Source organism: Amphibalanus amphitrite, unplaced genomic scaffold, assembly GCF_019059575.1.
Source record: "Amphibalanus amphitrite isolate SeventyFive unplaced genomic scaffold, NRLGWU_Aamphi_draft 000286F_arrow, whole genome shotgun sequence".
Lineage (NCBI taxonomy): Eukaryota > Metazoa > Arthropoda > Thecostraca > Balanomorpha > Balanidae > Amphibalanus > Amphibalanus amphitrite.
In genome coordinates, this window is record NW_024881781.1 from 472,124 (window position 1) to 496,927 (window position 24,804).

The 24,804-nt window shown below is 50.8% G+C and overlaps 2 protein-coding genes and 1 non-coding gene across 3 annotated transcripts; 2 read left to right on the plus strand and 1 right to left on the minus strand.

The window, feature by feature from the left end:
- Positions 1-1,162: 1,162 nt before the first annotated feature.
- LOC122387448 (RAB11-binding protein RELCH homolog) lies at positions 1,163-24,804 on the plus strand. The gene is made up of 18 exons (XM_043377642.1): positions 1,163-1,488; positions 1,838-1,999; positions 2,850-3,010; positions 3,277-3,515; positions 3,822-4,055; positions 4,348-4,543; positions 4,875-5,004; positions 5,378-5,523; positions 5,876-6,016; positions 6,335-6,499; positions 7,016-7,148; positions 7,506-7,662; positions 8,488-8,611; positions 9,385-9,655; positions 9,940-10,075; positions 11,120-11,434; positions 22,838-22,957; positions 23,605-24,804. The coding sequence occupies exons 1-18, from the start codon at positions 1,188-1,190 to the stop codon at positions 23,747-23,749; spliced, it is 3,276 nt and encodes a 1,091-aa protein (XP_043233577.1). The 5' UTR covers positions 1,163-1,187; the 3' UTR covers positions 23,750-24,804.
- Trnai-aau lies at positions 10,703-10,776 on the minus strand. Its single transcript has one exon. It is a non-coding gene; the product is annotated as a tRNA-Ile (tRNA).
- LOC122387421 lies at positions 12,401-22,188 on the plus strand. Its single transcript, XM_043377604.1, has 6 exons — positions 12,401-12,817; positions 16,707-16,900; positions 17,327-17,770; positions 18,001-18,316; positions 18,910-19,044; positions 20,862-22,188. Exons 1-6 carry the CDS (start codon positions 12,549-12,551, stop codon positions 21,877-21,879), a joined length of 2,376 nt encoding a protein of 791 aa, XP_043233539.1. The 5' UTR covers positions 12,401-12,548; the 3' UTR covers positions 21,880-22,188.

Below are 24,804 nucleotides of genomic sequence, written 5' to 3' on the forward strand. Positions count from 1 at the left end.
CTGAAACCTGCCCCTATTTCTGCCCCAACCTGTGGTGTCTGCCCCGACGAGATCTCGTCGAAGCCTGCCACGTTTTGCAGACTGGCCCATGTTGACACTTGACAGTATCAGTGTTAGGTGTATTTTTTATTTACCCTAGCTAGGCTTAAGACATTGCACAGGGTAGGTAGGTATTTCACCTAAGGTATTGCTAGGATATGAACTCAAGGTAAAACCAAGGCTATATCAGTAGGTGGAACTAAGGTCAAGCGTGCCCATTTTTGGGAACGCAGTCTCGTTCCCATGTTTGGGAATGAAAAAACAAAATATGGGAACGCCATGTAGGCATTATTTAAAACAAGAAGAACCGTTAAATGACGTCAAAAATATAAAATGAACATGAACCTCAGTCCTCAACCGCCTGGTATCTCTGATATTGTAAAGCCCAGCATAGTTTCAAATCGTTCCCCTATTACTAAAGCAGTCCACCACCCGGACCGTGTGCCCAAATTTGGGAACGCTCTTACACTGGCACTGCAAGCATTCGTTATTGTGGGAACGGTGTACCCAAATTTGGGAACGATTTCACCGACGCCTTTCACGGGTAAGGGTTGCAGAATAATGGTTGCCGATGTGAAAACTGTACACAGGGATTTCTGGAGATAAAGAAATGGATGCACGGAGATGAAGAGGATAAGTTAGCCCCGCGTCTGATTGATGCCTCTCGGAAGTCGGATGACGAAGCTTCTACGTCATCCGGCCAATCCCGTGCAAGGTCGGTGGGGGGGGGGGGGTGGGGGGTGGGGCTCGGCTGCGGTTATGGAACGTGATTGGCCGGACGACGTAGAATCTTCGTCATCCGAAAGACATCGAACGCGGGGTAGATAAAACATGATATGGGAAGAATTGTGAAATGCTGATTTGCCGTTACGAAGAATGCGAGACCGAATATGAGAAGTGCAGAAGGAATAAAAATGATACGAGGAATGTATGGACAAAAATCTGCACCATGAAAATGAAGATAACACATTAGATTGTGTCAGTGCGGTGCCGGTTTCCTCTGGTTTCGTCTACATCTGCTGACGATCCTGGTGGGTCGGGCATGTTGTATAAATGCCTGCAGTCAACGGCTGCCGACAATAGAGTAACCTTGCCCATTTTGATCATTATCTCCCACCCTATGTTTGCCCCCAGCGTAGCAGTGTACCATGAACCCATTCCTGGAGTCAGAGGAGCCCCCTGGGGTCAGTGCCGCCGCTGCCGGCCCATCCACCGTCAGTGTCGCTCCGACAGCCACGTCGTCCGCAGCAGCCGACGACCCGCCGGCCATCTCCATAGACGAGATCGCCAAGAAGCTACTGCGCGAGAATTTCTACCTGACGGCGCTGGAGCTGCACCTGGAGCTGGCCGAGCTTGGCGCTGAGCTGCCACGGCTGCGCAGCTTCTTCAGCAACCCGGGCAACTTTGAGCGCCAGACGCCGTTCAAACCCGAACTCGGTGGACAGCTCCGTAAGTAAATTCTCTGGGGCTGCGGACGGTGCATCTATGGATGTATTCAGTGGTTTCTTGCCCTTTATTTTCTATGAGTAGTTTGGTTTCATTGACATCGGGGATTAAAAGCGCTATGTTCTAATATTCTGTATTTTTATTGGATGCATGGAAAGTTTTTTTTTTTTTTTTGCTTACATGCCCATTGTCCACACTTCGGATGCTCATTTATCAAATAGAATATAGATCGATCGAATTGCGTCAAACTCACATTTGAGGACGTATGGTTTGTGTTTGGAGCACCCATGACACTCATAACCAAGAGCTACCCCACAGCGTACTGATTTATTCTCGGTTTCACTCCCCACAGCTCGCACGTCGAGTCAGGCCACGCTGGACTCGATCGACCTGGGACGGTACTCGGAAGACGGCGAGAGACTGGCCGACGAACGGACGGCGCTGCTCGAGTTTGAGCTGCGCAAAGCGCACGACACCATCAAATCACTACGGGCCAACCTGACCGGGGCGACTGGTGAGGAGACTGAAGGGGACGGGGTTGAAATTAAGGGTCGAAAAGCCAGCAGACTGAAGGGGAGAGGGTTGAAATTAAGGGCCGAAAAGCCAGCAGGATTTGGCGGTGTGGACTGTTGTCTGAATGCATTGCAATACGTGACCTCTCGTATTCCTAAGTCGTTGACTGTGACATACCTTATTTCACTTATGTATTTGCGATATATTTCGTTAAGTTTCCTTGTACAGGCGTGGTTTGCGTCGTAAAGGTTGTATCGAGACGTTAAAGGGACCCTCCCACCTTAACATAAGATTTGAGTTGAGATAGCCAAAATGGGGTCCCTGGCTCACAATTACCGGTTTCGGCACTCACAACATCGAGAAATGCCTTAAATCGGAAATATTGAATTTCAAAATTGCAGCATTTTGATTCAGAGGGGCTAATGCTTAGGAATACCCCTCTGAATGTGTGACGTCAGCGCAAATATCTAAGGATTTTTAAATGTTTGACTAAAACGTTTTGTAGCACGCGGTGGTATATGCTATTTGCGCGCAACATCTGCCGCAAACGCCGCTTTTCTAAAATAAAGTCGCTAGAAACAGCGGAGATCCCAAAAAAGTAAACAAAAGTAAAAGTCTAATATCTTGAAAACCGGTGAATATTTTTCGGTGAAATTTGGTAGATATTCGTTTTCGCTCTTTCTGAACCGAGCGACATCACTTTCATGCCAATTCATGAACTTTTTTGAAGGTGGGAGGGTCCCTTTAATATGTGCCATAAGCCATTAAATAATGTCTCAATTTCCTGCCTCGATCTGGCGCATTGTCCGCCGGTGACCTCTCTATGACCTTTCACCCCTTGCGCCCGTCAGAGCTGAACACACCCGACCACGGCGGTGATCGGCCCATCACTGACGATGACCCGATCAAACCGCACGAGAAGCGCGCTCTCAACTTCCTCATCAACGAGTACCTCCTGAGACACGGCTACAAGCTCACGTCGATCGCGTTCTCGGACGAGAACGAGGACCAGGTTAGTGGTCTGATGTAAGCGGAGGACAAAAAGGAATAAGGATAGAGTCGTGTAAGCTAGATATTTTTTTTTTTTTTGTCGTACCACAGTTGTATGTATTGCCTTGCGTGCTCTTGTCAAGCTCACTGTGTTGGTTACCATCATTTCTCTAATCTCTTATCAGAGCTTCTTCTAATTCCACGAGTGTCCTGATACGACATGTGATGCTTGCGAGTTATACGATTTGCATCAAGCGCACTTAACCGTCACGTTCCACGCCTGTGCAGGATGTCGAGGACTGGGACGACGTCGGCCTGAACGTGGCCAAGCCGCCCGACCTGTTGCACTTTTTCCGCGAGGGCGGCAGCCGTCCGTCGGAGCCGCCGGCGCCGCCGCCGGCGCCGCCGCCGCCGCCCACGCCTCCCCCGGGCACCGACTGCGAGTGCCAGACGGAAGAGGACCCCGTGCACGCTCAGCTACAGAACGATATTACCGCGCTCATGGACAAAATCGAGGTGCTCGAGAGGTGAGCTTGTCACTACTGGAACTGAAGGGGTGGGTGGTTTGCTGAGATGACATGACGGGTAGATCAGATTTTTGAAGACTCGTTATTGAGGTAATTAGTAAACATCAACCTTTTTCGTGTTAAAACGTCCACTCTAATGCGTAAAAAGGAAAGTGCGATCCTACGCAAAAACCAGTGCCAGTCAATTGTTCGGTAAACGTACTTTTGTCGGGTAATTGTCGTGTTTAGTCGTAGCAACGAACTTGACATAAGCAGCTGCTTAAACAGGCACCCCTGACTAACCCCTGCGTCTCTGCGCACCGGCAGCCAGCTGAGCGCGGTGCGCTCGTTTGCCGCCGATGCCGCCGCCGCCGCCGATACGGCCGAGAGCGTCATCCACGGCGTCAGCACGGCGTCACCGGCCGCTGACGGCGCCGGCGACTCGACCGCCTCGGGCGACGAGTCGCTGGAGAGCGAGCTCGCCCGTACGGAGAGCCAGAACCGACTGAACACGCTGAAAATGGCCGGGAGAGAGGCGCAGCCGCCGTCACTGGAGAGCAGGTGGGCTCGAGCTGCCGCTGACACGCACAGAGAACGCCGAGCATTGGCAGGCTAAGGGGTGTGTCCATTGTCAGTCTGCCCTATCAGCTACAGTTGGAGCTCCATTTAACTTTTCATATGTCCCTTTTGATTGCACATGATTGTGACTGGTTGTGTGCGCCACAATGGAAACTGTTGGTGTCACTTCCAACCAGAGATGTTACTCCCCCTCTTGGGATTTTCAATCTCTGTCAGTCAGGTACCGGAGGAAACCACTCCGATTCTGACCCCGTTCCCCCCACCCCTCCGTCAGTGCCGTACCGGAGCGTTTCCGACGCGCGGTGCTGGCGGCCTGTATCCACGAACAGTCCGAGGGAGCGGCCGATGAGACCATCGAGCGCCTGCAGCTGGAGGTGGCCCAACTGAGCAGCTCACCCGAGCAGGCGGTGCTCCAGCTGGCCCGCTGTCTGCCGCACATTGTGCCCAACGTCATACTGGCCAAACGGGAGGTGGGAACGATGGTAGACGGCGAATGGCGGGGCTTAGGGTAATGGGAGCGCATCGGGATTTTAGTGTAATGAGTATTTCAAATTTTAATGCATCCAGTTGCCAGCTAGAGTATTTAGCTCGTTTTCAGAACCGATTTTTCAAAGTACTGATTTCTTAAGTGCTGATATTATATAAGCACCGATATTTTACGCGTATATAATTGATGAGTTATGCGAGGGTGTCCATCATCGAGTTATCCGTTTTCAGTATATTTTCCCCCATCCATGGTCAGAGTGCCATTATTGTACTCATCTCCCGTAATTCAGCGCCTGATGCGGCCCTCTTCTCCAGGAGCTGATCCCGCTGCTGTTGTCGGCCATCCAGCTTCACCCAGACGTCCGGCAACGGGACGTGCTACTCAACCTGCTGTTCAACCTCATCAAGCGACCCGACGCCCAGCAGCGCGCTGTCATACTGGCTGGTGAGTCACTGGCCGTCACTGATCCTCACAGCTGGCTAGCTGACTGGTAGTCGCTACTCGCTAGTCGCTAGTGAGTAGCGACTGTCACTGACCTTCACTGGTTATCACTGGTCATCAAAGCCGTCTCCGGAGATTAGTAACATTCAGCCAGCGGTCAGCGACGGTCACTGATCGTCACCCGCTAGATGCCTTCGCTGGCGCACACTGCGTTTGGTGCATACGGCGACGTTCTTTGAATTATCTGATGATGTCTCCCATGATGCTGTTTTCTCTGACAGGGTTCCACTCTCTGGTGTGAGTGTCCCACCTGTTTCCCAATCAGATGATCTATAATTTGGCCTGTCCACCAACCATTTTCTATTTTCTGTGATAGGGTTCCGGTCTCTAGTGGCCCGTCTCTGTCCGGGTCGACTCGAGGAGGAGGTACTGCCGCAGTGTTGGGAACAAATCAGTCACAAGTACTTTGAGCGTCGGCTACTGGTGGCAGAGGCGTGCGCAGTGCTGGCGCCCTTCATACCGGTAAGGGCAGACTCAGGGTGGGTTTCAGTGTGTGATTTTTATGCAATGGATAATCAAAGACAGGCGTGGACCTGACTGACTCTACATGACTTGACCCGACCTTTTTAGTCTCAGCTGCGCGGCTCGCTGGTCGGGTTCATGCTCCACCAAATGGTGACCTGACCTGACCTGACCTGAACTGACTTGTCTTTAACAGCCTGAGCTGCGCGGCTCGCTGGTGTGGTCCATGCTTCACCAAATGGTGACCTGACCTGACCTTTTTAGTCTGAGCTGCGCGGCTCGCTGGTCGGGTTCATGCTCCACCAAATGGTGACCTGACCTGACCTGACCTGAACTGACTTGTCTTTAACAGCCTGAGCTGCGCGGCTCGCTGGTCTGGTCGATGCTGCACCAAATGGTGACGGATGAGAAGGAGGCGGCTGTTCGAGAGGCGGCCATCCGCAGTCTGGCAGTGGTGCTGGTGCATTGTGACGATGACGACAAGTTCTCACAGGTCAGTGGTGCCTACACCAAACGAGTGGGACCCAAGGCTTGGGCTTGCTTATGCTTGTGGAAGAGGGAGGTTCATCGCTTTTACTTACTGCCTTTATCACAAACTGCCGGAACCTGTTGTGTTGATCAGCGTAACTTTAAGAGCGAACTGATGGAAACTGATTGATTACGCCTACCGTCTCACATCACTATTTTTTTTTAATGAAAGCTGTCCATTCACTTCCCTCCCCAACCGTTTAACCTAACCTGCCCTCCTCACCCCACCCTCACAGTCCCCCCTCCTCAGCCGTGTAACCGGCCAACTCCCGCCCCTCGGCAGGCCTGGGAGCTGACGGCTCGGCTGCTCGAGGACCGCTGTGAGCCGGTGCAGCGGTCGGCCGCCGAACTCCTGCTGCCCGTCGTGGCTCGCTGGGCCTCTCAGCTGGGGCGGCTCTCCGACCGACTGGTACCGCACGCGCTCAACGCCGCACGACAGGCCGCTCAGGTGGGTTGTTTGTTTGATTATTAGGGCTTAGGGCGCGTCGGCTTAGGTGTGTTCTGCAACGGCCGCTGGGTTGTAGGGGAGGGATTAGTGTGTGTGTAGGCAGTAATCTGTTGACTCTGTCCACGGTGTGTGGCTGAGGTTGCCTGTTATAGCCGTGTGTGAGCCGTGTTAGGAGTCTCCGGATTATTTCATTTACAGTGTGAGCTGGGAGTCGTCTGATGAGCATATGTACGGTGTGTGTTCTCAGTAGCATTTTATTACATAAGTTTGCTTATGTTCGGAATGGATTAACCTGTTCCCGATTTGTGCTCCGAGTAACCTTTTGACAGTATTGACGTTCTGTCTTCGAACTCTTCTGTCACCTAAGCTTCCAGCAGTCACGTGTACCCCGATGACCATGTGTGTGTTACTTCACATCGTCAGTCGGCCGACTGGACGGTGGCCGTCTGTATCGTGTATGATGTGCGTGCTCTCAGTTTGTCCGGCTGAATGTGTGTACCGTGTACTGTTTGACAGCGCCAGCCGGCCGACTGGACGGTGTCCGTGTGGATCCAGGTCCTCATGACCCTCCTGGACCAGGCCTTCCTCTGGGTGGTCTCGGCCGGCCCGCACCTGGACAGGGTGGAAAACGACTCCATGGGCATCACGTGTAAGTCACAGCCAAACGCTCTGACGTAGTAACGAATAATGTAGACCGCGGTATCCGCTCACGCGTAACTTGTGTCACAGGATGCGGCGTATGAAAACTGATTCGCCCAGCAGTTTGTATTTTCCAGCAGCATGATTCTCAATGTGTGATCCATTTCACGGTTTTGCGTTCATCCCTGAAAGCCTGGATGGATGATAATTTATTTCTGGAATACCGCTGAATGTATATATTTATACTTGCTCTCACCCGAAATAGTACCATTCATTGGTTGTTCATCAGTGTCTCATCACGTCCATCCCCATCTCCCCGTCTCCCGCACCAGACCGTGACCAGACCTCCCCCTCCCGGTGCCCACAGCGGACCGGCTGCCGTCTCAGGAGGGCCCTCTGTCTGACCTGGAGGTACTGCACGGAGACGGCCGGCGACTGCGGCATATGGTGGCAGCATTCGACGAGTATGTCACCCAGGAGTGGTACCGCGTCTGGCCGGCCCTGGAGTGGCTCACCAATGAGTGGTAAGGACTAGGGAGCCCGGGAGGGGGACAGGTCTGGTTGTATGTCACCCAGGAGTGGTACCGCGTCTGGCCGGCTCTGGAGTGGCTCACCAATGAGTGGTAAGGACTAGGGAGCCCGGGAGGGGGACAGGTCTGGTTATATGTCACCCAGGAGTGGTACCGCGTCTGGCCGGCTCTGGAGTGGCTCACCAATGAGTGGTAAGGACTAGGGAGCCCGGGAGGGGGACAGGTCTGGTTGTATGTCACCCAGGAGTGGTACCGCGTCTGGCCGGCTCTGGAGTGGCTCACCAATGAGTGGTAAGGACTAGGGAGCCCGGGAGGGGGACAGGTCTGGTTATATGTCACCCAGGAGTGGTACCGCGTCTGGCCGGCTCTGGAGTGGCTCACCAATGAGTGGTAAGGACTAGGGAGCCCGGGAGGGGGACAGGTCTGGTTGTATGTCACCCAGGAGTGGTACCGCGTCTGGCCGGCTCTGGAGTGGCTTACAAACGAATGGTGAGAAATGAAAGTAAGGGTACCCGCAGAAAAGTAAAAAGTAGCACCCGAGGCTAGAGGATGGGCAATTATAGTGAGTGAGGTCGGAGTGATGCGGAGTGAGTTTTGAGTGTATATAGTAGTCATTAGTGATTAATTTATGATAAGGTGACGGTGAAAAGAGGGAGTGACTAGGACATTGATGTCTATCCGTGGCTTGTCGCGATCAGTTATAGTGTTATAGTACATCTTGTTATACTTGTCTCTGATATAACGTGTCGTGACATGTCATGAACATTGAACGTGAACTACGCGACGTGTTACGTGACGGTGCCCCTCGTCCTCCGTCAGCGTTCCGGAGCTGTTCCGGCTGGCCGAGGTGCTGCCGCTCTCCTTCCCTGACGCGGTGTATGAAATGGCCGCCCTGCTGCGGCATACGGCGCACCTGGTCGGGCCCACCATCGCCGATTCTAAGGTACGGGCGGAAGGGAGTGCTGGCAAGTACACATCTGGTCGGACCCACCATAGCCGATTCTAAGGTACGGGCGGAAGGGAGTGCTGGCAAGTACACATCTGGTCGGGCCCACCATAGCCGATTCTAAGGTACGGGCGGAAGGGAGCGCTGGCAAGTACACATCTGGTTGGGCCCACCATAGCCGATTCCAAGGTACGGGCGGAAGGGAGGGCTGGCAAGTACACATCTGGTCGGACCCACCACAGCCGATTCTAAGGTATGGGCGGAAGGGAGGGCTGGCAAGTACACATCTGGTCGGACCCACCACAGCCGATTCTAAGGTATGGGCGGAAGGGAGGGCTGGCAAGTACACATCTGGTCGGACCCACCATAGCCGATTCCAAGGTATGGGCGGAAGGGAGGGCTGGCAAGTACACATCTGGTCGGACCCACCATAGCCGATTCTAAGGTACGGGAGAAATAATACCGTGATTATCAATGTCCCAACAGCGCACCACGTCCTGGTCAGACGCACTATCGCGGAATCACTGAGATGCGATGATGTTCCTACGAGAGATTCTACGAGGATACTTCTTCGCGAAATTCGCCGTTCTTTTTCTCAGTTTTACTTTATTTCTGTGTATTTTTTGCCTCCTCAGTGGTTCCAGGTGATTTGGCTAATTTTATCGTGCACTAAGGTAGCATATGATGCATGTTCCATCTACCACGGTCAGAATGGTTAACCACGAGCACTATTTGTATCCCACGTACCGCCTCCCTCCCTGCCGCTCCAGCTGTGGCCGTGCTGTGAGTCGCGTCTGCGCGGCGCGGCCGCCGCTGACGCCCCGCCGCCGGGCCTCACCTCTGCACTACTGCCGGCCGTGTGCGCCGGACTGCTGGCGGCACCCCTACCGGACGCCGACGCCCGGCTGGCGCGTACCCTCGAGGACGCTCTCTACCTCAGCGCTGCCTGCCGGCTGACAGGCGAACCTCTAGCGGCGGCCGTGCGGCTGCTACTGGAGTATCCGGAGCGGCACGCAGCGCTGCTGGACCTCCTGTGGAAGGGTGAGCAGATGGGGCGGGGGAGGGATGAAGCAGGATGTAACGATAATGAGGGTGATAATGGGAGTTGTTACTTATGAAGACTTTGGTGGTGGATTCCGGAGAGGGATCCAGCAAGACTAGTCGTTTTTGTGTGATCAGTCATGCAACTGGTTTTCATATGTTATTTAATTGCATGCGACGATATGATCCACTATATAGACTTTTGCTTACAACTGACGCTTTGAACTGGTCCCAATATTCAAGCCATAATTATAAAGCTTGTATCCTGCTCGTCTCGCCCCCAGGTGTGATGCACTCGGTGGTCGAGGTGCGGGAGACGACCGCCCAGCTGGCCGGCATGCTGGTCCCCGAGGTGCCCGAGACCGTACTGACGGCCCGCGTGCTGCCGGCGCTGGTCACACTGGCGTCCGACCCGCAACAGTGAGTAAGGCGCAATGTTGGAATTGTCGTTTTCGGTCCTGGTCACGGATGATAAAATCGGTCCGGAGAATTGGCCAGCGTTTACAACAGCCAACAGGAAAATCAAATGTTTGGCCTGCTAAATGTAATAGCCGATTAACTGTGTCCCTCTCGAGTCTCGATGCTATTTCTGCATATTTTTGGTGTAATAATAGCAGCAGTTTTTTATCACAAAGGCTGGGAAATTTAGAAGATTTCAGGTGCCAGAGTATAAATTTGTAGAGGAGAACAAAATCTTTTGAATCCGACGGGGACCAGCAAAGGGTCTTATTTCCAACATTGGTAAGGCGGCACCGCCCCAAGGGCTGCGGAGTCAGAGTTGGAGTATGCCAGGAGTCGGAGTCGCAGGAAAGCCATCCCCTGGGGTCGAAATGACTGATGACGGTTGAATGACTGCTTCGGGTGGTACCTACTGCGAACATCAAATTGATGTGCTGGGATGAAGTAAACACAGCGATCCACCGTTGAAGGTAGCCCATGTTCTCAGTAATGGCGTTACTGTGTTGATGCGTTGCGTGTGGCTTGGTTCAAGAACCAAGGTGCAGAATGTTGATGTTTTCATCCATGATACGTGTCAGGCGAAAAGACTGGCCAGTGTGGGGGTCGAACCCACGACATTCGCGTTATTAGCACGACGCTCTAACCAACTGAGCTAACCGGCCGGCGGCGCTTTTCCGCTGTATTTTTATGTATCATAGAAGAAAGGTACCATTTGCTTCCCAAATTTTATTATAATTATTTTCAGTGCACTTTTGGTCTCTTTTTCTCAGCGACTTATGACTGTTTACCACTCCTAGCACGAGTTCTAAGCTCAAGCTTTCACCACAGTCATTCGCTCGCAGCTTGACCGAGTGCGCGCCCGCCGAAAAATCACAGTGACCCTTGACCTCGCAGCCCAAGAGCCTACTTCCTTCCACAGCGAGTCTCACCACCTATCTCTGCCCACAGCGCCCACCATATCCCTCCCCAGTACCCGTCCGTCTGACTGTTTCGTCTCCTCGCCAGGCTGGTGCGGCGCGCGGTGGTGCCGGCCCTGGGCCTGGTGCTGGAGACCCAGCCGGGCCGGGAGCCGTCTGAGAAGGCCCGTCTGCAGGTGACGGCGCTGTGCCAGGACGCGGCGCTGGCCGGCCCGCTGGCGGCCGCGCTGGGCCGCGCCGCCGCCGCCGGCCGGCACACCGAGTTCTGCCTGTCGCGGCTGGCAGAGCTGTCGGCGCGCCGCGCGCCCGCCGACGCGCCCACCCTGCTGGACGCCTACACGGCGCTGGCCTGCGGGCATGTGGCCGGGGAGGCCGTCAGCAGGGACATCCTGCCGGCGCTCAGGTCGGTCATATGTCTGCTTCACTCTGGTAAACACTACTTCTTATTGCTATATTAATTGTAACTAGGCTCATTTCGTTGGCAATTGAGTAAGCTGACAATCAGCTTTGTGTTTAGGCTTTCGCTTTAGGTTTTTGTTTCGTACTTTGTTCTCCATCGTGCATGTGATAACGAAGGGTAGAAATCACAGAATGAAGCAAATCTACCTGCGGTGCCTTTAATTTTCGATTAAAGTCATCATCGATGCACCGGACTCGGGTAAGGTCGGTGGTGGTTCTGTGGTGCCATTTGCAACAAGCACTGCTTAGCGGGCCACCCTGGCGCGTTTTTCATTATTTGAATTTTACCAAGTGCCAACGAGTTGACATGCTACCCAGCGCCTCCTCTTCGTTGACGTCATATTTAGCTATCCGACGCGAGGGTATATTGAGTCCGACGCAAGCATGCGTCCAGGAGACCAGGTTTGATTTGAACATTATTGAGCACTTGATGCGCGAGGAAGTCGCCGTGGCTGACAAGGCATAGATATCTAATGCGCAGAGGCATATAGATCTTATGTCATATAAATAGCTCTATGTGGTCAGGGTCACGGACTTGTACGGTGAGATCGGTGGATCGAAATTCGAATCACATTAACATGTTGGCTACTCAATGTCGTTCACGTTCGCAACGGTGTGCGGCTGTGCGCCTGAGAAATTCAGGGTAAGTATTTATCCAATGAAGGAATATGTTGCAAAAGAAAAGGTTGCACCATGTAACCGAATTACCAGTTCTGTTACCTACGGCTCTATCGATATACCCAATCCATGGTCAACTGTCAAGCCTTGGGGCTTGGGCCAAATTGTCAAACCCAAGTCCAAGATTCCTTTACCCCAAGCCATTGAGTAAAGGCTTTCCTTTACCTGGATTTGGTAGCAATAGTTTGGATTCTCGTAAGCGGCGACAGATATTGCGCGAATGTTTCGTTTAGCTTGGTGTGTGTTTGGCGCGCGCTTGTGGGTCTATCGCTGGTTGTATTTACACTGTGTATTTGAGCAAGATACCTATATTTGAGCGTCCTATTCAGCATTGGGGGTACTACGGATTGTGCGTTGAGTTATGTGATTGACATTTGACAATGGAGTTGCTGCGCTCTGATCTTTTCAAAACTGGTGAATTTGACAACATCATCATCAACTTCACTGAAAGCGAGGTTCTCTGCAGAACGAACGTCAACAATGAAGAAGAACTTGCAACTTGGAAAGAGCTCTTCTGTCGTGCTTCACAGACCTCACTGAATGTAGTATACACTAGACATCCAAGTGGTGAACGTATATTTTTCAGTCAGAAGCTGGTGTGTCAGTTTGCTGTCAAAAGACACAAGGGGGTGAAGAAGCACAGCACAGGGTGAGTTAACTGGGTAATGGTGGGGCAGGGGCAAGGCTATATAAACCAGGTAGAACGCTCCCGAAGAAAAAGTGGTGACAAGCAATATTTAGTTGCCGCGACCCTCACTTGTTCAAGACTATATCCGCAAGCAGCATTTACAAGCTAGCGGAAATCGACCAATCGGCGTTCGGCAATACTCAACGCTGATTGGCCCGATGCTCGTGACGAAATTGCGGGGGACTGCAGCTACTCCCCTATGGCGTTTCATTGACTTATGACTTTTGAAGGGGATTTGTATAAGTTTTTGTTGGGTTTGAGGCCATTTTTGAGCTTGGATATTCTTTCCGTGACCTTTGACTATATAATAACGACATTTAATCATGACATTTCTATATACTACCGGTGTCACATCGGCCAAAAAGACCGTAAGTACATGGGATAGACGGACCACTGCTGATGGGGCCACACATGCCGGCGTGTGGTCATCGGAGGCCCATGAGGGCTCGACATGGGTCCTTTATGGGTCGATATAGGCCCAGTGGGTCCAGTGCAGGCCTACCAGGGGCCGGTGGCATATAATGTAAGGCTGTCTCGGGACGAATTGAGGGCTCATGGGGGCCATATAGGACCATTAGGGACAACATAAGCCAATCAGGGGTCCATTTAGGCCAATAAAGGCGCTTCAGGGACTTGAAGAGGCCATTCAAGAGCCGTGGTGGGCCCATGAGGGGACGGCATTGGTCCATCAGGTGCAGTCAGGGGATGTTGTACGGGTTTCTCAGTGACCCATTTGGGCATATCAGTGACCAATTTAGACCCAGCAGGGGGCTTTGTAGACCTAACAGGGGCTGGTGATGGTTTATCGGAGGCCAGCGTTAGTCCATCGGGGCATGGCATGCCCATCAGGGGTAATTGCGGGCCCACGCTGAACAATGATGGCCCTTCAACGGCCCCTAATGGATCTAGATTGACCCATGTTCCATGATGTGTCATGTATGCCCCTATGGCAGGCCTACTCAGACCCCTGATGGACGTTCCCGGCCTCTGATGACCCTATACTGAATCCTGGTGGGGCTCTAAGAGTCTCCAATAACCCTTCTTCAGCCCATTATTACCATACGCTGGCACTAAAGGCCCCACATCAGCCGCAGGGCAGTCCGTGCCAATTGACAGCATGTCTTTTCGGCCGATATTACATCGGTAATATTAATTAAAATCATGATTTTATGGTGCCATTATATAGCTAACAGTCATAAGAAATATATTTCAACTCGAAAACAGCTCGAAACAGCATATAATCTTAAAGAAACCCCTCTGAAATCCAAAAGCCTATTCGGGTCCATAGAGAATAACTGCGGTCCCCCGCAATTTCGTCACGAGCGTCGGGCCAATCAGCGTCGAGCACTGCCGAGCGCTGATTGGTGGATTTTCCGCTAGCGCTTGAGTGCTGCTCGCGGAACAAGAGTTCGTCGACAATCCTCCACAAACGTCTGTCACCACTTTTCGTAATGCTAAACAGCCGGAGCGTACCCCCCTGGGCAGGGGTAACGGTGGGGCAGGCGTCACCAACAGCTTCCTGTTTCAACAGCCAAGGTTGATGCATTATTAGGGCCCAAATGCATAAAACATTTACGCGAGATTACCCATAATGCTCTGACACGTTTTTTATATAAATTTAGTCAGAACCTTTTGATAGGAAGGATTCACAAGGAACGGAGCCACTGCTAAGCGAGGCTTGTTGCGGTGACCTTGGCCTCTACCCTCCGATCGCGCAATTCCAGTTGTATGGCAGAATTTAGAGTCCAAAGTTTAATGTGCGCACATAGCCGCGCACGGCAGGTCCCCTCACTGACTTCGCCTGGCTACAGCCTGCCACCAACTGCAACCATACCTGTCAGGAGGCCCATAATTGTCAAGCGCCCGTCGAACCCGGACTGTTATAACCGGGAACGCATGCTCTCACCACGCGGAGTCCAACGCTCTACCGACTGAGCTACGTTACCGGCGGTAGAGCGGTAGAGTATATGTAAATCAAGAAGAAATTACAGCTAAACTTACCATGATCAATATTTTTTTCTATATACATCTCCATATAAAATCAGCCTATTTTCTGAAACACAATCTTTTGTTTAACCCGCGCCCCGCTGGGGGTCCTCGATTTCCACGCCCTGCTGGGGGGAGGGTGTTTGAACACCCCCCCCCTTCTAACTCGGCTCCTGGGGCACGTAGGGATACGCGGAAGGCGGCGTTCGAATGAGCGCCAAAAATAATGACGAAATTACTTCGGTCACTTTTTTGGTCAGGTCTAAGGTCAGGTCACCAGAGGTCATTCAAGGCAAAATTACGACGATTTTCAGGTCGAATGTCGACAATTTCCAAGAAGCCAACGCATAGCTCGGGAACCAATTGAGCCACAGCACCGCGGAAAAGCGCATTCGATAGCCCTATTAATGCCCTCACTGAGTTATTCTCTCATATTTGACCTAACGTCAATGGTTTTGCCTGCAGACTGCAGAGGGCAAAAACTGCCAATATAGCCGATTTTTTCGGAAACAGCTTTTCTTCAATAACGTTTGACTCAAGCCTTGCACGGGCTTACTTTTACCGGCATCGTGTTCCTCTCGTCAAGACGCATCGAATGAACTATAACTTCACCTTGAAAGGCCAACTGGAATTTTGACCTCAGGTCAAGGTCATGACTTGACCGGTAACAGTCATGTTGCATATCAGTCGATCCGTATCGTCGAACCGAACACAATTTAGGCGTTTTCATCGCTCTAGCATGCCTCTATCAAAAGTTATTCGCGAAAAACTGTTAGTTACTATTTGTGACCTGAGATGACCTCAGAGGCATAAACAGGGGTCACGGACACAATTTTCATATTCAGTTTGTCTAAGTTACTTGTAATTTAGTGTTTGGAAGTGTGTATAATGGCTTTCGTCCAAAAGAGACGCATTTCAGTTTTCTCCCATTGACTTGTAGGTAATGGGAGGTCGCAAAATTGATCTGACCTTAGATCATCGATACCCAAATTCTGAGATATGCATTTTGTACATACTATTGCTTTTAGCAATCGCTGATAGTTTCAAAGCGATCGGTCACTCGATGTAGCTATTGCAGGCATTGAAACTTTCATGAGGTGAGGTCACTTGAAGTGACCTGGTGACCTGACTTTCAGTGACGTTGGTCTGAAATTTTCACTACATGTGTATCATTGGTGTATAATATCTGCGCCGTCGTTTTGTTCGCCGGGATCGGTCGCTTTTTCGGCCAGTTTTTCGCGAAAAGACCGAGGGGGTCCGTAATTCGCCCCTCCCTCCCCCCGTATAAGACGAGGGTTATGTGTAGGCTCATTTTTTCTCATAAAGACCAGCTTTAGAATTTGACCTTGATTGACTTGGCCTTGACCAACTAATTAAGTATGAATAACATGTTCCATAAAACGTGTGTAGTTTACATCATATTTAATAGTTGGTTCATATTGGTCTTTGGTGCGCTATACTAACCCTGACATTGAACTTTGCATGACATTTTGTGTACCGCGTTTTGCCTATGTGGCATAAACATGTTCTCTGGGCAATCAACATCAGTCAATGCTTTGCCATGCTCCAAAGTCCAAATGACATTTTGACCTGGCTGACCTAATGTGACATGTAACATGACATGTAACATGTAACATGACATGTAACATGTAACGATGGTCGATGTGACTTGTAACTTGTCTATTGAAAAATTGTGATAAAAGCTTCACCATACTTTTGAGAGGTGTTCCCGTATTTCTACGGCCATCTACTCGGAAGCCCAGCCGCCACCAAAAGGTGACCCCTCCAACCCTCCTGTTAGAATTGAAGTCGAGTGTTTTTAAAACTGCAAGGAAAATAACACGTCTTTAATGGTCATTTGCAGATGCCCCTTCAGGATGCATATCCAGATCAAGAGAGCCAGTGAGCGAAAGGTGAAAGACGACGCATTGCTAAGCACTCATCCATGCGTAATCGTCCTGACCGGAGAACACAACCATACCGGATGTGCGAAGTCGCTCAAAGAGCTTCGAGTGCTCCCTCAGGTGGAAAAGGAGTTCTTTGAATACTTTCGACGAGGTAAGCAAAGTCAACATTGGTTATCCGCTCTTCGCTCTTCCCCAATCCTTACTTGTCTTTGCTTTGGAACATGATCTTTCTTTTCCGGACCTGTTAAGATTATCAGCAGTACATTATACAAATATGCAGGCAGTTAACATCTTGTAGTAACTGTTATCGATCGATATAATATAATCATAGCGACATGCAGTGCTCCGTTCCCTGATAACTGGCTTTTGATCTAGTATTTTTTATTAAAACTATCAGCTAATACTCAAACTCAGTGACGAAAGCCAAGAAAGTTCAATAGACGAGGAAACCCTAATCGAAACGATATGCACAATACGTATTGCGACACTCAAAGAAATTGTGTGATTTAGAAAAAAAAAACTGACAATTCCAAATAACTAGATCAGACACTTAAGTTAAATTCCATCAATTTCTCAGGCATGCGCGTACCAGAGGCGCAAAGATACCACCGCCTGAAGATGGGTCTGGGATCAGAGCTCTGGACGGAAGAAGACCGCGGCGACATGAATCCGTCGCTCCGAGCCGTCGCCTACATGCAACGGAAGTGGGCAAAAGCAACTGCTGGAGGCTGCAACGATGAAGACATGCTCGCCGCGCTGGATAGATACGCAGCTACCACCAATAGTGTGATCGAAATTGAGAGGAGCAGCGCAGGCTCATTCTGCGTGGCTCTCGTGACGCCGTTCATGAAGCGCGTCCATGCCCTCCGAGAGGCTGGAGAGGTGGTGTTTGTTGACGCCACAACTTCTGTCGATCGTCTCAACACCACGATCGTGCCGCTGCTCTGTTGCAGCCCTGCCGGAGCCCTGCCTTTGGGAGTGGTGTTCTCCTCTTCTCAAGACGAGGCTCAGCTGACAACAGGTATGTTTGATGCCTTTCCCCACTTGTTTGCATGGCATTAAGTTTGATGTATTTAACTTTAAATTCTGAAGTGTTTTGTCAATGAAAATGCTTATCCCGCAGCTTCCTTAGATCTTGTCGCGCATATTTGCTATTGCAAGGATACATGCATCCCCTCGCCTCGGGGAATATGCTGAAATGCCCATGATCCTCACGAATCGCAACAACAGGAACATTTGCTTTTGTTCCAGGCTTCAGGCTGCTCCAGAAAGATGTTGGCAATGCAGCCTTCAATGGACGTGGGCATCCTTCAGCGTTCATCACGGATAACTGCGATGCAGAACGAAGGGCTCTGCGGACCGTCTGGCCTGAGGCCGAACAGTTCCTCAGCATTGCCCATGTGCTGCAGGAGGTCTGGAGGTGGCTCCTCGACCCCATACATGGCGTCCCGAGGGACCAACGTCAGGAGCTGATGGGCGTCGTGCGGAAACTGGTGTATGCGGAAAGCCCAGAACGCTTCCAGGCTCTGTTGGCTGCAGAACACGTAGCCCATCAAGGTTTCGCCAGGTTAGTGGATGTTGCCAGAAGTCTAATATTTAAACAAATTTACGCATGACGATCATTTTTTAACAGTTTTACGTTAATTTATATCAGATGCCACACATTTTAGCCCGGGTACCTGAGTCATTAATTTATAGTCCCCAATCTAATGGTTTTAGCGTTAAGAGTGGCTTTTTTTACCGCTTGACCGTTTTAAAACCTGTTATTATATTTCACGGATGCTGGCGGATCCGTCAAAGATAATTTGAGATATCTTTTTTTTTCTGGTACATCCTAGCACTTGCTTCGATACTCAACCACTGAAAGTCAACAATCATTCATGAGGCATTGGTCTCAACTCTCAATATAAGGGTTCCAGAGGCCAGTAGTTGAGATGGAGCCTGATTGCTTCCAACTTTAGACTGACAGCTGCTAGAACGACCCAGCTGTTATGCTGGGACTGAATGCGCCTCGCCAAGCTCGATCGGGGCAAAGGTGAGGAAAGTGAAGCGGCTTGAACTTTTTCTTGAGACGAGTAGTACCTACACAGCTCATGAACAGTGTGTCTACAAAGCGTCCACAAATCAAGTTGGTGTAATACTGAACCTATCGTCTTTCAGGTACATGATGGACCTCTTCGAAAGGCGCGCTGAATGGGCGATCGCGTGCCGCCAAGCATCCGCCCTTCGAGGGAACCTTACCAACAACTATGCGGAGGCCACGATGTGCATCATCAAAGACATCGTCATGAAAAGGTAACTCAGCTTCTACATCAAGTCCTGTTTCCTTCCTTCCTTCCTTCCTTCCCGTGTTTCCTTCCTTCTTATGTTTCCTTCGTTACTATGTTTCCCTCCAAACTTGCTGTATCATACATTGATGTTAATACATTAATGTCAACTCACCTTTACGTTGAGTGATGGACCGGTAGTATGCGAATATTTCACTCAATATTATACAATCTACTGTCGATCCTGTCGACCTCTCGATGGTTTGTCGTCATTCCGCCTGCCATTATTGTCTTGTCAACTTGCTGCGTTTTACGGTTTGGTCAAATCGCAGCATTTTACACGAATGTTTATAAAAGCGGAGTAGGTATAGCACTGCCGTTCTTGGACCGCTTCATGAAAGGTAGCTTTTTGTTAACACGTGGGAAAAATTCCGATTCTGATCATTTAAATTTGGCATTTGCCTTTGCTGGGGGTTGGGGGGGGGGCGTTTTTCGTCACAGCTGACAGATATTTATGTGTGCAAAGAATATGCGTCGCGGTTAAACTTGATGAAGCTTATCATGCTCCAATTTTGCGTTGTGTGTCAAATTTGGCCCCAGGTCGCCTAAGGTCAGGTCACCAGCTCAAGTTAGGTAACCAATAACCATGTCTTTAAAAATGTGATCCTGGCATGCCTACAGTTTATCGTCTACAAGTCTGAAACTCAGTGTATCAGTGTTTGACGGGCGACAGGATGTATGAAACGTTAACTTATTTCTGATTACATATTTGAATGTGGCGTTTAGTCAGATCAATTTTGCGTCATGTCCAAGAAAGCCCAAATCGGGAAAATTACGTCTGATTACTCTTGACATGAACTGTGAATTGTGATCTAACCTAAAAAAAATGATCGAAGTACTTTTCGTCTGTGACAGCCTTATGAATATTTTGGAAATGGTTACTACGTCGTACGTGGTCCGGGAATCTGAGTTAGAGTCTAGAGAGGACGTAAAACGCTCCCCTCGCCTCAGGGTGCTACAATCGTATCACCGGCCCTGGCGTGGTTTGATTACTGATGTGCTTGTTACATGTAATGCAATCGTGATTGTTTCCACGAGTGTGTTGGATGTGGGGGGGGGGGGGGGGTGGCGAAACGGCCCCAAACGGCTGCAGATATCGCCAAACTTTCACGACCCCTCCGGGCATCAATTTTACACATTGTGACCAAAAAGTTTTCAGAGGATATGATAGGTTGGCCAAATTGACGTCATGTTCTGCCATTTTCGGCAAAAAAAGGGTTTCGCGAGAAGAGCTGTCAGGCCTACAGCTTTGAAGATCTAAACTGGCCCCAAAGGCTGCCTGGCCCACATAATCGCATTTGTCATATTGTAAAATGGACCATAAAACATGTATTACACGACACTTTCATATTGTAACCTTAGTCAGTGACCTGACCAACGTGACCTGACCTGGTATCAGTGACCTTAGATAGCAAGATATGTGTTGGACGAACAATTCTTTATCGATGATTTTCACTAACATACCAATTTTCTCGATTTCACAATGCGTTTCTTGAAATGCCTGGAAACGGTGAAAATGCGACCTTTGACCTGATCTGTGACGTCATCGGTTGGACCGAGGTCAATGAAATTGGGTCATATGGTATTTCCCTGGTGGGACTATCGAACGCCGTTCGAATTTTGAAAATCGGCCGGTAAATTTCCGAGATCTTAGGGGGGTCGAAACGCCCCCCCCCCCCCTACGGGTGGTAGGGTCCGCCGATAGGCATACGGGGCGCGAGTTAAGACACCGTACTGCGTTCAAGTCTCGACACAGTTGTGATCTGTTTCTGGTTTCCTTCGCAGGTGTAAAGCACGCAACGCATGCGAGCTTGTCATGATCATGGACGAGATCTACAACGGCTACATGGTGCAGCGCCTGATCGACTTCGCTCTCGACCGTCGCCAAAGCAAACGTTTGGCACCACCTACCATGAACGAGACTTCCATCACCAGAGTAGACGACCACCACTTTCGCGTGACGTGCGAATCGGACCCGAACGTCATATACAATGTGGCTATGGACTTGGGAGTCTGCTCGTGCCCTCAGGGACAATCGGATGGCATCTGCAAGCATCAACTGGCCTGCTCTCATGTGAGAAACATGACCCTGCCACAGGTCTTTAACCCCATGACTGCCGAGAACCGCCGCTGGCTGATGAGCCTGGCGTTGGGTGAGGACAAAGCTTCAGACGCCGGCTTCGTGGCAGAATCGTCAGATGTACCAACCAGCGAGAAAGGGGCCACGGTGCCCACTCTTCTGCCTCCGTCAGTTGACGACTCGGGTCACTCAGGTGAAGAGGCAGGCGCTGCGATTTGGGACGATGACGATCTCGATGCTGTTGAGTGTGTTGTTGCAGGATTGTCCTCGTCAGCGAATGCCTCCGAGACCGACAATGTGGGCCCGTCCGAACTTCAACAAGGCTCACCAGTCGGGCAGAAACCATCGACGGAGCTGATCGACAGCTATCTGTCGACCATGCGGCGTGTGCTTGTCAAGTACGGGGACGGACAAACGAGCAGTGCGCTAGTCAGGGCGATTGGAACGGTGGCTGCTCTGAAGACGAGCGACCAGCTGAACAGCTATCTGCAGTCAGCTGAGCCGCCCTCTGAGTGCCTGAGCAGTGGTTGTGCTGCGCGAGGCACCATCCGGCCCACCGCATTCAGTCTGTGGCCTGAAGACCGGCCGTTTGGCGCCGGTCTGGGCGGGGGGCGGCGCCTGAGGAGCAGCCGCGGAGCCGCTCCACCTGCGAAACGTCCCAGGTCTAATGTTGATAATGTCATTGAGAGCGTAGCCAGTGGAAAGGCGCTTGGTGCTGGTTAGTAATACAAGACTCGACGCCACCAATGGACGACAGCACGCGGTGAATGCTGGATATGACTGTGTGCATATGCAAACGCCTTTCATGAGACTGTGACTGTGTTCAACAGTATGTATAATGGATACCTATATGTCTTGTCTTGCAATTGTGTTTGTTACTGTACAAATAATGTCTTGCACGTGATGTGTATTGTGTATGAAGGGGGCTCAGGACTGCTGGTGAAGCTGCATGCTCACATTGGGCTACAATTGATTTAGCTGTCCATATATCTTGTCCAATCGATGAAATAATCCAGGAATCCATCGTCTTTCGATGTGCGTTTCATGATAACTAGCGGTTTCACCCTCCAACGATTTGCTTTGACCAGTATCGTTAGCATCGCGACAAAGTTGGTAATTCGGGTATAGACTGCAACCGTTTCTTTTGCAACATATTCTCATTAGATAATATGTTGCAATATTCTCATACTTACCTTATATCGCATAGGTAGTCTCATACTTACCTTGGATGTCTTAGGCGTACTCCATTGCGAACGTAAACAAGTGAGCATTGGCCGGCATTTTTACACAAGATCGCGAGTCGCATAGGATTCAATCCACCGGCCCCACTGTGAGTATATGACTGTGACCACTCGGTCGTAGCTACTTCTTGTCTTATAAATGCTCAGTTATGTTCAAATCGAACCTGGTCTCCATTATGCATGCTTTCGTCGTATAGCATATGACGTCAACCAAGGGGTGGCGCTTGTTGAGATGCCGACTCGTGTGATTCGCTTGATAAATACGCCACCTGGGCCCACAGCCACCCATTCATCCATTCGGACAAAATTCCTGGGGAAAAATCACATGTAATTGCACCAATCGCTCCCGTGTGTCGCCGGTTCGTCTGACATGTTTTTGTCGCAGGATTCTTACAGATGGTTTGTCGCTGCTCTGAGTTAGTTCGTACTGCCGCCGCCAGGTGTCTGCTGGACACGTTTGTCAGTGTGGGGTCGCCACAGGCGGACGTAGTGGCCGCGCTGATCCGCGACTTTGACCAGCGCGTGGCCGCCCCGCCACCGGACGTCCCTGCGCCGGCCCAGTGAGTTGGGCGTCCTGGACTCGGCCTGGAGACGGGGTCGTGGTGCCTGATGGTGAAGGCCTTAGACGCCTGGCATCATCTGTTTCAGAACCAGCAGTTTTAACTGGTCTAGTTACTGCTAATGCACTTTCCGCACAGATGAATTATGGGCTTCACCCTGTTTCACAAACACGATAGCAATAAGAAAGTAACTGTTGTCAACGTCTTTCTCGTACGCTATAGCTTTGTACATATTCTAGCATTAGTCGTCCAGTCGCATGCTTTCTAGGGGGACAATAGGAGCATTACGGGAACATTTGTGTGTGTTTTGGTATATTGTCCCGTGCCATACTCAAGTGTTACTTTAAAATCATTATCAAAAAGTATCCTCAGCTGGCTTAACAACTGCCACAGCCTGCTATACATGTGTCCGTATTCGTGTTGGTGTACCACCGCGTCAGCCTCTACCCAGTGTCCTGACATCTGTTTACCACTGCCTAGCCTCTCCCCAGTACCCATTTCGTCATGCTCCATGTCGCTATCGCCAAGTAGCCTCTGCCTGTGTCCCTCTGTGCGGGTGTTTGTCCGGGGCCCGGTGCGAGGCTCCTCTGTCTGGGGAGTCCCAGAGCGCTCTGTGTCTGTCTCTCAGCGTACCGTCCGTCCTGCAGACCGCTGACGGCGGCGGCGGCAGCGGCGGTGCCCGCCGTCCAGCAGGGCATGGTCGAGGTGCGCAGCCGTGTCACCAAGATGCTCAGCTCGACGGCCATCCAGTCCAAGTCCTCCCAGCTGACAGGACTCTTCAGGAAAAAGTAGCGCGACCAAGTGGGTGGGTGTCGGGTCGGGGTGTGCCGGGAACATAAAAGGCTGATTGAGCATTCCATAGGGGGTTATTGCTGTGGGTAGGGCAGGGTAGGCGATTTACTAGTGTAGATATTATGGCCAGACAAGTGAACTGAAGAAGAGCATTTATGAGATATGCGCACATTTTATAGTGTAGTGCGTACTGGTTGCGGGTACAAATATCTCGTGCATTTCCTACTCGAATTTTTATGTAAGCCATAGGTCTTATTTTTATTGGGAAATGGATTGGAATGTGATAATTATTTACAGGATTTCAAACATAACAAAAACAAGTCCCTTACGGGCGTTGACGTTCTTTTTTACGTTTGCTTGAAAGCTTTGTGCTTAAGTTTATGTGAAATCAATAGTTTGTGTAGCACGATCCTAATCGTGCAACAATTAGTGTACATACGTAGACAAAGCCAGTGAGTTTCCATGAATTTCGCCATAGTGAAGAACTGCGGGCTGGTCATCACAGCCATGCTTTAACTTGCCATTGATGTAGCAGCCAAGAATAGTTCCAATGCACATGTGACGGCGCCGAGTTAGTGGAGGGCGCGTATCTCGAGTTTCTCTGAAGGCAGCTGGCTGTCGCGGAAGAGTCAGTTACAGCCCCCCCCCCCTCGAGCTCTACCCCCGCCGTCGCCGGTGTCCCGTCGGTGGCTCTCGTTGCACGCTGCGGGAACCGTCAGTGATCCGGGTACTGTACCGTCCATGCTTATATCGTCCGTGGCATATGCTCGCTGCTGTCGGCGTCCGGGAGTCTGTGTGAGGACAACAGGGTGTTCAGGGGACGTTTTATCGGTGTGTTATGTGGGGGGCGCTGCCGGCGGTCAGGGCGGGATCTTTATCAGGTCACGTGCCACCCAAGGGGACCGGTGACCTGGCAGTGCTGGACCCGCCATATGCTGACAGTGTTGTGATACCGGGTGAGGTTGCGCGATGCGATACTGACGAGACTTATTGTGGCTGCTTGTCATGCTGTGGTTGTGCCTTTCGCGCCCAAGTGAATACATATTGCGCCTATA

Excerpts from the sequence above, each read along its gene's own strand:
- LOC122387448 (XM_043377642.1), top strand. The coding sequence starts at position 1,188 with ATGAACCCATTCCTGGAGTCAGAGGAGCCCCCTGGGGTCAGTGCCGCC. Across the intron at positions 3,011-3,276 it reads CGGACGAGAACGAGGACCAG|GATGTCGAGGACTGGGACGA; the intron begins GTTAGTGGTCTG and ends ACGCCTGTGCAG. Across the intron at positions 9,656-9,939 it reads GCTGGACCTCCTGTGGAAGG|GTGTGATGCACTCGGTGGTC; the intron begins GTGAGCAGATGG and ends TCTCGCCCCCAG.
- LOC122387421 (XM_043377604.1), top strand. The coding sequence starts at position 12,549 with ATGGAGTTGCTGCGCTCTGATCTTTTCAAAACTGGTGAATTTGACAAC. Across the intron at positions 12,818-16,706 it reads GTGAAGAAGCACAGCACAGG|ATGCCCCTTCAGGATGCATA; the intron begins GTGAGTTAACTG and ends GGTCATTTGCAG. Across the intron at positions 17,771-18,000 it reads CGAGGCTCAGCTGACAACAG|GCTTCAGGCTGCTCCAGAAA; the intron begins GTATGTTTGATG and ends CTTTTGTTCCAG.